This window comes from Mixophyes fleayi, chromosome 1, assembly GCF_038048845.1.
Source record: "Mixophyes fleayi isolate aMixFle1 chromosome 1, aMixFle1.hap1, whole genome shotgun sequence".
Classification (NCBI taxonomy): Eukaryota; Metazoa; Chordata; class Amphibia; order Anura; family Limnodynastidae; genus Mixophyes; species Mixophyes fleayi.
This window is the reverse complement of record NC_134402.1, coordinates 270862530-270876692: the sequence shown is the minus strand read 5'-3', so window position 1 is coordinate 270876692 and position 14163 is coordinate 270862530. Positions and strand designations below refer to the sequence as shown.

Genomic DNA, 14163 nt, shown 5'->3' with positions numbered 1-14163 from the left:
GTGGTATGTTATGCAGTCCAGTATACAGTATGTATGCAACCTTTGAAAGTACATTATACATGCCAACTTTCAAAAAATTGCTCCCCCTGGGAGATCCCGGGGTAGAAGTCAAGTGACAGGGTGTAGGAGAGGGTGTGGTGGCATTGTCGCATCTCTGTAGCCCGCCCCTACCATTCAATTTCATGAATTTTGGCGAATCCGGGAGGTTTGCCTACTCTTCCAGGAGTCCGGGAGGTCTCCCCGAAATTTGTGAGCCTCTCGGGAATTCCGGGAGAGTAGGCAAGAATGGAGTACATGTTGGAGACTAAAAAAGCACCCCCTTCCCAAATAAAGCTATAATAACTGTTTTGCATAGCTACCCCCACTTTGAAGATTTCGCTTCTCACTTCATCACTGCTGAAGTGTCGGTTCGCTGGAATAATTTCCGCCAACATAAAAATGAGGTAATATTGATCCCGAACCCCACTTTTATCTGATGCCAGATTGTGCTGTTTGTACAATGCTGGAATACTGAATCTGTCCATAACTCTATTGGAAGATATATGCATTGCTTGCTATAGAATTGTAGCATAACAGGGGGGTACTTGCAAGGTTGCCAATAAGAAATATAAGACTTAACAATTTTTGAGAGGTGAGTTTGGAAAATGTTGCATCTCAATGTAAAATTAAGTTTAGGGGTGGGTATATCGTGCAACAGGTGGGTTAGAACATACCCCATTTATCAAAAGTTTCTTCATAATGTTAGTTCTTGCCCCCTAAGGTCACAGGCCCCCCTGATTGCGTATGCCCTCAGTCATTGCCTTGAGTGTCCTTGGGTTACATGTAAGTAATTTCTTTTTTATTTCTTTCTAATAGATGTTATAACACAATATAACAACAGATACATTTGTAAACAAGTTGCATCAATATAAGTTGATCTTGATCTTATGCCCAGTTGAGCATAAGACAAAGCAGAAAACGGAGGCAAGGAGGTATAAGTAGAGGCCAGGACGCTAGAAAATAGAGAAGGTACAGGGGAGAGGGTCGGAGAGAGCTGAAGCAAGCTGAACCTGTGCCCAGGTGTATGGGTGCAACTAACAGGATCAGAGCATGCAAGGTGCGAAGGCAAGAGCGAAGATAAGACCAAGGAGAGGGGCCTAGTGATGAGGTGCAAAGATGATGTAGTGTTGCAGAGGGCAAAGGTAGCAGAAGGAGAAGGACACGAGGATATGAGGTCCCTGTTCGCGGGAGATTGCAATCTAGAGGGAAGGGTTAGACTAACAAGAGACAGAAAGTGGGGAGTCAGGGTGAGGGAAGTAGACATATAAAGAGAGAGATGAACAAGAGCGGGTGCTAAGAGGGACAGAGGGAGAATGAGAATTATGGTGAGGAGTACTATACTGGGGAAGAAGGACCTAGAAGAGAAGGGTTGTAGGGGGCAGGGTATGGGTTAAATAGAGGAAGGATAGGATCAAAGCGGGAAATGATCAAGGCTTAATAGAAGTTTTCATAGGCAGAGCATAGGCAAACCGAGGGGAGGGGGGGTTCCTAGTACCTGATAACCCCCCTCCAAGCATGGGGAACTGTATAATTGAGGTCGCTGGACCCTGCTCCCGCTTCACACAGCTCTTCTTGAAAAGGGAGAGCTGCATGCACCTAACAGTAGCGCATGCAACATTGCCCATGTATATTGTGGGGATAGGGAAAGTTGGAGAGCAGCCAAGAACTGTCTGACATATCTCCAATCATGCAAATGTATAACATTGGGGAGCCCCTTACACCAGTCGAATTACTATCTAATTACTAGCGCAATATCAGCTTTAAAGTGTTTGTGTAGTTGAGTAATTATTTACCTATTCAATGGCGTATTTAACCCTTTTACATTCCAGGATAAAAATGTCCCTGTTTCTGTGTAAATTAATGTTCTAACTGCCCTTCTTCTGCTGAGGATAATTAATGGCTAAATTTTAGTTAAACCTTGGCAGGGCCTGATTAAGCGCTCAGGCTGCCTTAGGCTAATAGGCTCATAGCATCCCTTCTCCTTCCATGCTAGGCTAATACGTGGTAGACAAAAATGAACGTGTCCTTAATTTGAAGTCTGGCTCCTTCACCATCCCCCCATCAATGTTTATGTTCCTGTGTTTTTGAAACTCAGCTTCACTTTTTAAAATGGTCACTGCAATATTTGTCATACATTTCATTTTCATTAAAATCACAACTGTATAGCAGAACAAAGGCATGAATGAGTGCTAGGCAGGGTGAAAAGGTGGAGGGGGCTGTCATGCCTGAACCTGTCTCCATCCTTGTCTCTCCTACTCACTAATCCTCAAGCACCCACCCAAGGTTGGCTCATTGTCTTCAGCCTTTACCATGGGAATACGTCAAGATTAACACATTAATACATTTTTCTTTCAGGTTTTCTTTTTACTTTGGAGAGAAACTATTCTCTTATATTTTAAAACTAATTTAAGTTTATACCTCTCCCGGTCACAATTTTCCATCCCAAAAAATGCAACCTGGTCAGCCTATTGGATAATAAGGAAATTAGGGAATTCATTGCTCTGCCTCTGCTATGCATTTGCATGGTTGGAGATATGTGATATGAGTCTACTGATTCCTTGAGACTCACTAACTTTTGATCAAATACAGGTGAAATAATTTCTGACATTTCTTGCGCCCTTTTGACTGCATGGAACTGTATTTTGCTTGATATATTTCTGTATCCAAGGAATCCTCTACCATGGGTGTTGGTGGGCAAGCAGTTTGTTCTTAAGATAGCACTGGTTTGTCTTTTGTTTTGGCAACATTGACTCCTCAAGGGGCTCTCTGTTGTTTTGCAACAAATGTCTCTATATCTGCAGTTGGGAATGCGTCTTATGAAAGTGCTTTTCAACAGTGTAGATTAAAATTTCTTATTAGACAAATATTGACTTGGAATCAAAATGTAGCTTCTTGGTTTCTTTTAGTATTGCAGTTTGTGTTAGACAATTAACCCTGTTCAAATTGTAAATGTCCAAAATGCTGTGAAAAGGGATAATGCAGCAGAATACACCTTATTGTATAAGAATGTTTATCTCGGGAGGTGTTGGCTCTATTTCTGGCTCAGCTGCAATGCTAATAATATGTAAAGATGTAGAGATGTGGATTTATTTGCTGTTTAAATCAAATTATTTAGCCGGTTGTTCAAAACCCATGAATTTGGCTGCCTTTTTCCAGTTCATTCCCTTCAAACTCTATAATACCACTTTCATACTGCCGCCCCTGCAATATCCCGGGTGTTTGAAGCCGGGTTTTTGCAGGGGCTCGGAGCGTCCCAGCTCAGAAACACCATTCATACTGCACCTCGGACCCGGGAATTTCCCGGGTTGACCCCATTCATACTGCACATGTTTGTGCCCTGGCAATTTGTGGGAGTCATCACCAGAGCAGTTTTCATTGGCTGAAAAATGAAGACTGGATGCTGCTCCAGTGTTTAAATCCTGCCAGAAAAATCTCTCTCTCTCTCTCTCTCTCTCTCTCTCTCTTTCTCTCTCTCTCTCTCTCTCTCTCTCTCTTCTCTCTCTCTCTCTCTCTCGATGACCACTTGTAATATGGAGGTTCTATACCTTGAAATTAGCAGCATGATGTGAAAGAACCTACAAGGACCTGCATATAATGAGGTGCCCTTGACCCTGGGATGCAGGCTTAAATGTTTTGATCAAAATATGAACTAATACCTCATGTTTTCATTTTGCTAGACACACACATATATGCAGTGTAAAGGATAAGCGCTGACAACTGTCTTTTCTTTTACGCTATATGTAATAGGGGAGGTGGAAAAAAAGAAAGGGGAAATAAGGAGAACATGAGGAAGAGTAGCAATAAAAAAGGCAGGAAAAAAAATGGAAAAACTATGGAAGAGAGAGAAAAGTAAAATGAAACAAGCAAAGAAGTTGAAAGTAAATGACAGAAAAAAAGCCATAGTAAAACTATAAAGATAATAAATGAGTCATCAATAAGTGCCTTGGAAAAACATAGCAAATAATACAGATTTTCACCATGGGATTCTCCTACAGGAGCATGTCAGGCAGCAATTTAATTTCCAGTTACAAGAGGAAGAAACACCACAGAGGCTTAATGAAAATCACAATGAAAATACAGTATAAAAAATAGTAGAGCATAAACATTCCAAGAAATAAGATATGTTAAATTTTGTTCATACCTTATTAACAATATTTTTATTTTTTAAATTGGGGGAGGGAGGCCTGGCCATCATGGATGGTAGATAATACATGTATGAGGTATGGAAGGTGAGATTTTAGTGAAGGTGTCAACTTAACAAATGGGGTATTGAAGCTTGGTCATAGGGCAGGAGATAGCTGAGATATCAAAGTGATTCAGTGGAGCAAGATTACAATTATAGGTATAGCCATGGTGCCCAGTCTTGATGGAATTTATTTTCCTCCTCATGCGGATGATGGCTAATCTTCTCCATCTGGGAATGAACCAAATACAGGATTTCCAGGTCTTAGCGATTAAGCATCTAGTGGCGGCAAGAATATGAAAGGCCAATCTTGCAAATTGCTTATCAGAATCTTCAAGTGGATAACAAAGAAAGAAGAACCACGGATACTTGCGAATAGGACACGGATGGAGCGAGGAAAGGAGGGCTCTAACTCAGCTCTAACCCATGAGGAACTAGATGGATACATTTTGACAAGCTTATTAGGAGTGAACTACCATCTATAATAAACTTTACAAGAGTTAATCAGTGTGGAAATGGAGCTGGTGGTCATCTGTTCTCTAATAGTTTCCCAATGGTACTCCTCAGGGGAGTGACCCAGGTTCCGCTCCCACTGCCTTTTGTGTCTGTTGCCAGCAGTCAATACAGTATCAAGAGTAGCACTGTAGATAAGGAAATCTTGCCTTTTTGAAATGGTGATAATTATTCAAATATCGAATAAGGAAGTAGGCCCGGGGAATGGCGAACACATCCTATAATTCTAAATGGCAATTCTGATAAAAAAAAGTTGAAAAACAGTTGCACATCACAAACTAATAGATGAAGCAGGTACATTTATACTATTGAATATTTTTATAGAAGGCACGAGATACATCCTTTGCAACATATATGGCCCAAACAATTATACAAAAAGTTTTTTCCTAAATATACTAAGCTATATATGTATACAGACTCAAACCCAATAATAGGGGAAGTTTCAATATAGTGGCTTCACAACAACTACACAAAAATGTTTTAACACAAGTGAATAAATACCAACCTAATTATGGGATTGTTATATAGCCAAACAGTTCAAGTGGTGGACATATGAAGGAGGAGACACCAAGTAGAATAAGAATATACTTGCATTTCGGAGGCTCACAATTCATTGTTAAAAACAGACTATTTCCTTTAAAATGGTTGACACATAGGATTATCTGAACATGCTCTGATATGGCTAAACAAGGAAATAATAGTCAGGAAGGACATAGGAAGTGGAGATTTCCGGCCTGTGTGTCAAATTCCAACAAGTTTAGAAATGTGTTGGAAGCGTTCAAAACACAGCTAACTAAGGCTTATAAAAATGTAAAAAAAGATCCACTTTGACAACATTGTGTAAGAAAAAAGTATATAATTGTAATATCCCCTCACTCCACTCCTGAGTGGGATGTTGCAGATATGCTGTGCTCACGTTATTTAAGTTTACGGAGACATGATCTTTTCAGCTGATGGTTATGACAGTTGAAGAACACAAATCCGAGGGTAAATCTTTTAAAACATTTATAGTGTGTACACATGAATCGGGACTTTTTTTTTCAGTCGTTGGTACAATCATAGATAACACATTGATTGGAAAACACATTGGTCAGAAAATATATATAAACATACAAGACAGAAATGCTGTTGTACTGCTCCTATTTGCAATAGCATTAGGACAATTAGCAATAGACCTGAGGGAAAATAAAAACTACACTGGCAGCCAAGAAGGAAAATGTAAAGATAAGTTAGCATTATTTGCCGATGATATTTTATTAATGATCTAAATTTTTTAATATTTTCAGATACCTGCTCAGGCGGTGGTGTAACATCGATGGGGTAAGCATGTGCCCCCTCTCCCCCCCCCCCCAATGATGACAGTTGAAGTCACCAAGGGGACGCCATAATAGAGAGGTGAGTGAATCATAGTGTAAGGAGGCGCTGGTGATGTGTGCGGTCATGCCAAGCGAGGCATCCTATTCGATGCGAAAGCGCCACTGCCGGGTGTTGGAAGATCACATGGGGGTTTTCTCACATCTAGGGAGAGAGCAGTGATATTGCATCTGTAATGCGTCAAGTGCAGTCTGGAAGCATTCAGCATAGATAGTTGCAAGCATCAGCATGTTTATGAGGAATGTACCTGTACATGTGGGATGATGGTCAGTCCAGCAGCATTTTAGTTAATTTAGGAGTGGAGCAGGTTTCTCCAGGGCTTGCCAATGAGCCCTGACTTCATAAATACCAGCGGCAGGACATTTGTATAGCTTCGGTATGCAGCTACAGAAAATTATTCTCAATGACACCCACTAACCATCAAATGGTAGATCGACCCCTTAAAGTGATCAAAAACATTGTCTGATAGAACCGGAATTATTGTTAGATTAGTTTAAAAATTTATTGAAATCTCTCAGCTTTGCTATGTTACAGGAAGTCCACTTTAAAGTGATCAACAGAGCATATAAAAGCCAAAGTCAGCGCAAATACATGGTAGAAAATTAGACGGGAATATGTCCAACTACAAATTATTACCAGGACTTGTGTAAAATTAGTACATTTTGGAATAACACTAATATTTATCTATGCAGCCATTGTTTTATCCAAGAGGTAATGTGCAGAGGGATTGCACAGAACTGGATTCCTGGCCCTGTAGGCTTTGGAGCAGTATTGATGTCTGGTGAGTCTCCGGGGTAGCAGTTTATCTCACTTCTCATTCTAAAATTATTGTACCCTGTGCATTTGTTTGGAGCATGCTCAGATCAGACCCCCTTCATTCTAGGGGTTTATAAGTCAGTTGCACAAATGCTAAGATTATTGTGCTTCCAAGCCTTTCTCTGATTCCTGACTTGACTCCACGCGTATGACTTCAGCTATCCCTGATGACCATCCTGGTTCTCTGTTCCTCACTCTTGCTAAGGACATTCCTGATTTTCTGACCCCAGCATCTACTAAGGATCCTCCTGGTTTTTTATCTTAAGTACAAGAGAGTCCCTTTTAGACGAACGAAAGTAAATAGTGACAGGGTTGCTTCGTAGTGTGCACTGACCTTGAAGAGTTAACATGAGGTTTTTGCTAGCCAATGGGGATGAGGGGAGGTCCTTTGTGGTCGATAGAGGGGAGGCACTCAATTTTGATCAGTCACTCGTCTTGGAAAATCCTGGAAGGAAGGCCACGTCGAGCCAGATAGGAATATAAGTTTATTTTTAGTATACTTTTTCCTTTCATTTCTTTCTTGTTTCTTCTAACTCATTTCCCTGTGTTTTCCCATATTTTTTTTTTGTTGTTTCCTTTTGCTATCGTTTTTTTTTTCCTTTCTTCTCTCATTCCCCCCTTTCTCCCTTTGTGTTTTCCCTCCCTTCGCTACCAGCCATCCATTTTTCCTCCTCTGTTTTGCCCCTCGCATTTCCAGTTTCCCTCTATCATGCCCCATCCAAGGAGGGTAGTGTCCAGGCCAGCCCGCCTCCGCTCCCCATCTCCCGGCGTGTCCCAGCGCCATCTTGGAGACACGAGCGCGGGGCCTGGTGTGGGGCGGCAGCGGCGGGGGAAGCATCTCCAGTGCTCCCCCCTGCATAGGTTTTGGGCTAGGGTCGGGGGCGGGGGGCGATTTTCCTCCCCTGAGAGCCTCCAGAGTGAGGAGGGGGACGTTGGGCGCGGCTCGGCGGTTCAGAATGAACCTCCGGCCGGCCTGCGCAGGCGCAGAGCCCGGGCTCCAGCAAGGGAGAGTGCTCCCTGCGCTGGAGTCAGCCTTTCAGTTGGGGGGGGAACCCAGCACATTAGCGCAGCAGCAAGGGCGCGCTACTGAAAGTCAGGCAGCAGAAGGGGGGGCGCAAACCCCCCCTCCCCGTCTCTATAACTCACACAGGGACAGAAGTGACGGGAGTAGGCCACCAGGGGGAGCCAGTGAGGTCTCTTACAGTAGCGCAGGGCTAGTCCTGCCATTAACCCCTCCTGTGCTGCATTCACATAGGAGGGAAAGGGGGGTTGTCAGTCAGCCCCACCAACTTTATTTCCCCCCCAGCCCATTTCTGGACAATAGCGCCAGGGGACCTGCAGGGGGTGTCAGTGCTCAGGCTCTGACGGCGTCGGTGCGCAGGTCACTGTACCCTCAGGCGGCAGGGACGGTCGAAGGTATGGCAGAGAGGAGAGCCTTTTTTGAACAGAACAGGGCTTATTTAGCAGAGGGGTCATACCCGGCCCGGGGGTATCGGGGAGCACGTGAAGATTTAGGGGTCAATGAGGAGGAGGAATTTAGACGTGGAGGTCAGAGGGGGCCATGGGTTGGACGATTTCAACGGCACCATTTACCTGCCCTTTCATATAGTGAGTACGCTGGGGAGAGCCAGGCCCAGAGTTCAGGCACCTATGGCTTGGATTGTTTTGGGGACGGCTCGACAGCCGACCACCCAAGAGGTAGGGTTTTTGACTATCACCATGGCGCCGATAGAGTTCAGCAGGGGCCTGGGTATAGTGATGTCAGTGGCCACCAGGGCGTTACGCGTAGTGTGTATACCCCATTAGTTGGAGGGGGGTGGGATCATGTGTCTAGGAGCGGCGAAACAGAGTTTCGTGAGGCCCCTCGGAGTAGGCCGGTCGCCTCCTCAACATTTATACCAGATCGTAGGGCCCCTCCAGGCTCTGGGGTTGATGGGAACATCAATTTGAATTTGTCAGCAACTCACACTGTTTTGTCTTCAGCATCACAGGGCCATGATCCGGCGCCGCAGGAGCAGAGAGCGCTACACGATGAGACAGGAGCGGCGGTAGGGATGTCATCTCATGGCGTGGCAGATGGGGTGAGCAGAACGGCAGCCGCAGAGACACGGGAGAGGCCTGGGGTCGAGCAGGCATCGGGAGTCGGGACGGAGGTCGGTGCTTCATTGGAAGAAGGTGAGCAATTTTCTTCAAATACACACAAAACACGTGATGTAAGCCCCCCGAAGTCTACTACTAGTGAGGAGTCCTCGGGTTCTGGGCACAAGCCCCGCAAACTAATTAAGCTATTACAGACGTAATTGGGATGTAAAAAAACTACTAGGCCATTGCAGGCTCTTGGCCCCGACATAGTTGCGTGAGCAGGGGACTCGGGGAAGGTAGAGAATGAGGCGCTGCTATACGGTATTAGACCGAGCATCAAAGGCAAAATTAAAAAAGGATACTATGTGGACATGTTTACCCTTACCGACGAAGGGAAGAAAGGGCTTGAGGCGGCGTTAGACAGGAATGGCGAGGGGGAGGAGAGTTACAAAACGTTCCCTAGATTAGTGAAAGGTTTTTTTGTTTTCGCAACCCTGTACACTGACTTTAGGCCAGAGGAACAAGTAGAAGTGTGGAAATACCTCCTCATTACGGATGTGTATTTGAAGGACGGGCCCGTTATTTGGAGAAACTATGATGAAATGTTCCACAAGAAAATGACAGGGAGAGAAAAGTTGCCATTAGGCTTTAAGGACATAGACACGTGGATGGACCTCATGAGGCCAAGCAGTCAACGGCAGGGGATCTTTCAAGGGAAGAGGTTTCCTGGGGCGGGGAGGGCGCAACCGACCCTCCCCGGCAAAGGGAAGTGTTTCGCATTCAATTCAGGGACGTGCCAGAGGGGTGCTGCGTGCAGATTCCGCCACTCCTGTTCCATGTGTAACGGTTTCCATCCCGCATCAGAGTGCATTAGAACCAGACCTGGGGGTGGGCGTGGACGAGGGGCTGCTTCAACAGCTCAGGCTCAAGGCCAAATCCCCAATTAAGCTTGAACAATTAGATAAGTGGCTGTCGCTGTATAGTGACGCCGAGGCTGCAGCCATAATTAGGGAAGGTTTCCATTTTGGCTTCCGTATTCCTATCCAAAAAAAAATAGACTTACCATGGCCCCATAACCTGAAATCAGCTGTGATATTCCCAGAAATCCTGGATGAGAAGATCGCCAAAGAAGTCCGGTTAGGCCGGATGTTAGGCCCCTTTTTGAACGTACCAATTCCAAATTTGGTTGTGTCCCCTGTTGGTGTTGTGCCCAAAAAAGCAGAAGGGAAGTTTCGACTCATTCAACACTTGTCGTACCCATTAGGCGAATCAGTAAATGACGCCATAGACCCAGCAGTCAGTGCAGTTCAATATCAGTCATTTGAGGATGCCCTTGCCCTAGTTCAGGAGTATGGGGAAGGGGCCTTGATGGCCAAGATTGACATTGAGTCAGCTTTTCGTCTGTTGCCGCTCCATCCTGAATCGTTTCAGTTTATGGATTTTAGACACCGCGGCGGGTTTTATGTTGACCGCTGCCTACCCATTGGCTGCTCGATTTCATGTGCCCTTTTTGAGAAGTTTAGCAGCTTCCTTCACTGGTGCATTCAGGCTGGGACCGGCCACAGGGGGATCGCTCACTACCTAGATGATTTCCTGATTATTGGCCCAGACAAGTCCAGCCGTTGTTTAGATGTGCTTAAATCAGCACAGGCATTTTTTACGGTGATGGGAGTTCCCATCGCCAGTGATAAGACAGAAGGGCCTACCCATTGTTTAGCCTTTTTGGGCATTGAGATCGACTCAGAAGTGGGTTGTTGTAGACTCCCGGAGGACAAGTTAAAAAAAAATGAAGGAGGCAATTGGGGTCACACTTACATCACCCTCTATGTCACTAAAGAAAGTCCAGTCACTTCTAGGGCTTTTTAACTTTGCCTGCAGAGTAATTCCAATGGGTAGGGTTTTTTGTCGTAAATTGCAAAGAGCCATAGCGGGTAAGAGTAAACCCCATGCAGCAGTCCGGCTGTCACAGGAAATCAAAGATGATCTCCACGTTTGGCGAATGTTTCTAAGGAATTTTAACGGTAAAAGGATTTGGCCCACCCCCCCGGTAAACAACGCTACCCTTGAGCTGTTCACGGATGCTTCGGGGGCACAGGGTTTTGGAGCTTACCTGGGTGGTCAATGGTGTGCAGAGGCCTGGCCAGAGTCTTGGCATAGAAGCAGATGGGTTAAGAATTTGGTTGTGCTGGAACTATTCCCGATTGTGGTGGCCATAGAGCTATGGGCTGTTGCCCTTCGGGGTAAGCACGTTGTTTTTTGGTGTGATAATCTGGGGGTAGTACAGTGTGTCAATAACCAGAGCGCATCCTCCCCGCAGGCGATAGCCTTGCTGCGCCATCTGATACTTCGATGCCTGGAACATGAGATAACGTTTAATGCACGTCATGTACCTGGGGTTAACAACGAAATAGCGGATGCCCTGTCCCGTTTTCAATGGAGGAGATTTTGGGAACTGGCCCCTCAGGCTCATAGCATAGGCATTCCCTGTCCCCCTTATGTTTGGCAGATCATCACGCCGGCATAAGAGGCCTAGCAGAACGCGGTCTAGCACAGTAAACGTTGCGAATTTACCGGGCAGCGTGGCAGCAGTGGGTCCATTTCAGTGCCACCAAGGTCCAGTCGGAGTCTGCACAGCGGGAGGCGGTAATGGAGTTCATGTGGTTGAAGTATTGTGAGGGAGTGTCTAAGGCTAGTATGTCATCTTCACTAGCGGGTATTTCGTTTATGTTGCAGCTGAATGGCGCGGTAGACATAACTAAGGGGTTTTTAATATCTAAGGCTCTCAAAGGTTGGGCAAAGGCGAGACCTCTCAAATCTGACACACGTCAACCCATTACCACGCAGATTTTATCACAATTGTTGCAGAGGTTAGTTGAGGTGGCGTGGGACGAATACGAGGTCCTGTTGTTTCGGACTGCATTCTGCTTAGCATTTTTTGGGGCTTTCAGGGTGTCGGAGCTAGTAGGTCAGTCTTCAGGTCAGGGTCTGACAGCATTGCTTATGGAAAACGTGGTCATACCTGGCGATCATCTGAGCTGTAAGATTGCCAGCTCAAAAACGGATCAAAAAGGAAGAGGTTTCTGGGTAAATTTGCAGGCCCAAAATGATAAAGAGTTATGTCCAGTCGAGTTAGCTACCCAATTTAGTTTAATCAGGCCCCGTAATTCAATTTTCCTGATTCATAGGAACAAATCACAGCTGACAAGATATCAATTCAATGCTGTTTTGAAACAAGCGATTAAGTTGCTAGGTTTTAACCCTTCCCTCTTCAGCTCACATTCATTTAGAATTGGTGCAGCCACCACCGCGGCTTTGTCAGGGGCTTCAGTGGACGCTATTAAATCACTAGGGAGATGGAAATCTGCGGCTTACCAAAGTTATATTAGGCCTAATGTGTAAAGTTGATATTTGTTAATGTGAAGATTGTTTTCGCTTACCTTAACTTTTCACTTTCTGGCTCTCATTTATAGTTGTTTTGTTCACTGTCAAAATAGTTCGGTTCTTGTGCTTCATTACCTTTTGTTTGGTCCCCTATCCCCTATTCTGTTACTCAAGGCTTATCTGCTCGTCGCGTTGAGCGAGGGTGTGAAGGGCTTTCTCCCGTTTTTTTTCTCCAGAGGCCTGATCAGTGGTGTGCCTCTGGGGTTTGATCGGGTTTCACCTTCGTGTGAGTAACTTACCCATACCCATTTCACCCTGTTTCCTTTCCTTTAGCAGCTATTCTCCATGCCTGTCTGACGGGCTGCCTGTGTCAATTTACTATGTGCACCTTTGTGCTGTATGTGATGATCCGGTAAGGTTTGCAGGACCTAACACTTATCTCTTTTTTAGATGCTGTGGTTAATGCGAGAGATATCTGGATCATTGGGCACTCCTACATTTTCTGGGCAGCTAAGCAGACAGAGGTTCAGATGAGTTTTTCCAGGATAGGAAATAGCCGAGTTTATTGGTTAGGTAGGCGGGGTTTAGTATGGGATAGTTTTTTGCCCTGGTTAAAACAACTGATAGAACAATGGGGAGTCCCCGACATATTAGTTATTCACCTTGGGTGTAACGACTTGGGTAAGGGTAAGTCCCTGGAGCTGATTATTAAAATAAGAGAAGACCTGCACTACATTAATAAGACGTGGCCATCAATTGTTTTGGGCTGGTCAGTTATGATCCCGAGGCTGTCATGACGATCACAGATCCCATTAAAAAAGATGCTAGTAATGGTGCGGAAACTTAATAGTGCACTTAGGAAGGTTATCAGGTCCCTCGGCGGCTTTGTGGTTGATAACCCTGAAATAACAGTAGATAAAGGGGATCTTTATAGGAGAGATGGGGTGCACCTCTCGGACGAGGGGATGCATATTTTTATGGAGAGCATTTGTTTGAAGGTGAGGAGAGTGCTTGGTTTGGTTGGTGGCGGGCTGCTTGGCCCCTAGGGCCAGCTGCGTGGGAGGAAGGCACTGCGATCAGCGGCTGATATATACGGCTCTATCGTGATTGGTCGCAGGTATCTGTCCCCTTACAAGGCAATCGGTTACTCTTGTCCCTTCCGTGGGGAGGGGCCTCGCCCGGCTCAGTGAGGGAGGGGGAGTGAGTAGTAAGGTGAGTGCAGTTTACTCTTCGCCAGGTTAGGGCCGGCCAAGCAGTGGGGTTATGAGAGAAGTGGGTGGACTTAAGGCTATATTGCCATGTCCACGCTTGGTTAGGTATCGCTGGAGCTGATTCTCAGTGCCCTTTCTCCGCCACCAGGTTACAGTTAGGGTATAATAAAATAATTTTTTAGTGCCACTTTACTCAAGTCTCTGTGTCGTTATTTTATATAAGTTGGGTTATGTTTACTTAAGGTATTGGTGTTTAACGGAGGGCATACACAGTGAACTATTTAGTACAAGAGAGTCCCTTTTAGACGAACGAAAGTAAATAGTGACAGGGTTGCTTCGTAGTGTGCACTGACCTTGAAGAGTTAACATGAGGTTTTTGCTAGCCAATGGGGATGGGGGGAGGTCCTTTGTGGTCGATAGAGGGGAGGCACTCAATTTTGATCAGTCACTCGTCTTGGAAAATCCCGCCCACCCACCCCATTTGTTAGTAAGTTTTTTGGTTAGGGTTTTCTTAAACCAGTTTAAGTAGGAATAATAGTGGGGAGGAAGGCACTGCGATCAACG

The 14163-nt window shown here is 45.2% G+C and overlaps 1 protein-coding gene across 3 annotated transcripts; it reads left to right on the top strand.

Annotated features, from left to right (window-relative positions):
- Positions 1-4756: 4756 nt before the first annotated feature.
- Positions 4757-13791, top strand: LOC142153643 (uncharacterized). 3 transcript variants are annotated; one of them, XR_012691555.1, is made up of 3 exons: positions 4757-6130; positions 8909-9100; positions 11514-13791. XR_012691555.1 is itself a non-coding variant. In XM_075210888.1 (2 exons), exons 1-2 carry the CDS (start codon positions 8344-8346, stop codon positions 13183-13185), a joined length of 1104 nt encoding a protein of 367 aa, XP_075066989.1. In that variant the 5' UTR covers positions 7993-8343; the 3' UTR covers positions 13186-13791. The 3 variants fall into 3 exon arrangements, 1 of the variants encoding a protein (XP_075066989.1); XR_012691553.1 differs by lacking the exon at positions 4757-6130 and having other exon boundaries at positions 7993-9100; XM_075210888.1 differs by lacking the exon at positions 4757-6130 and having other exon boundaries at positions 7993-9100; positions 12839-13791.
- Positions 13792-14163: the final 372 nt, after the last annotated feature.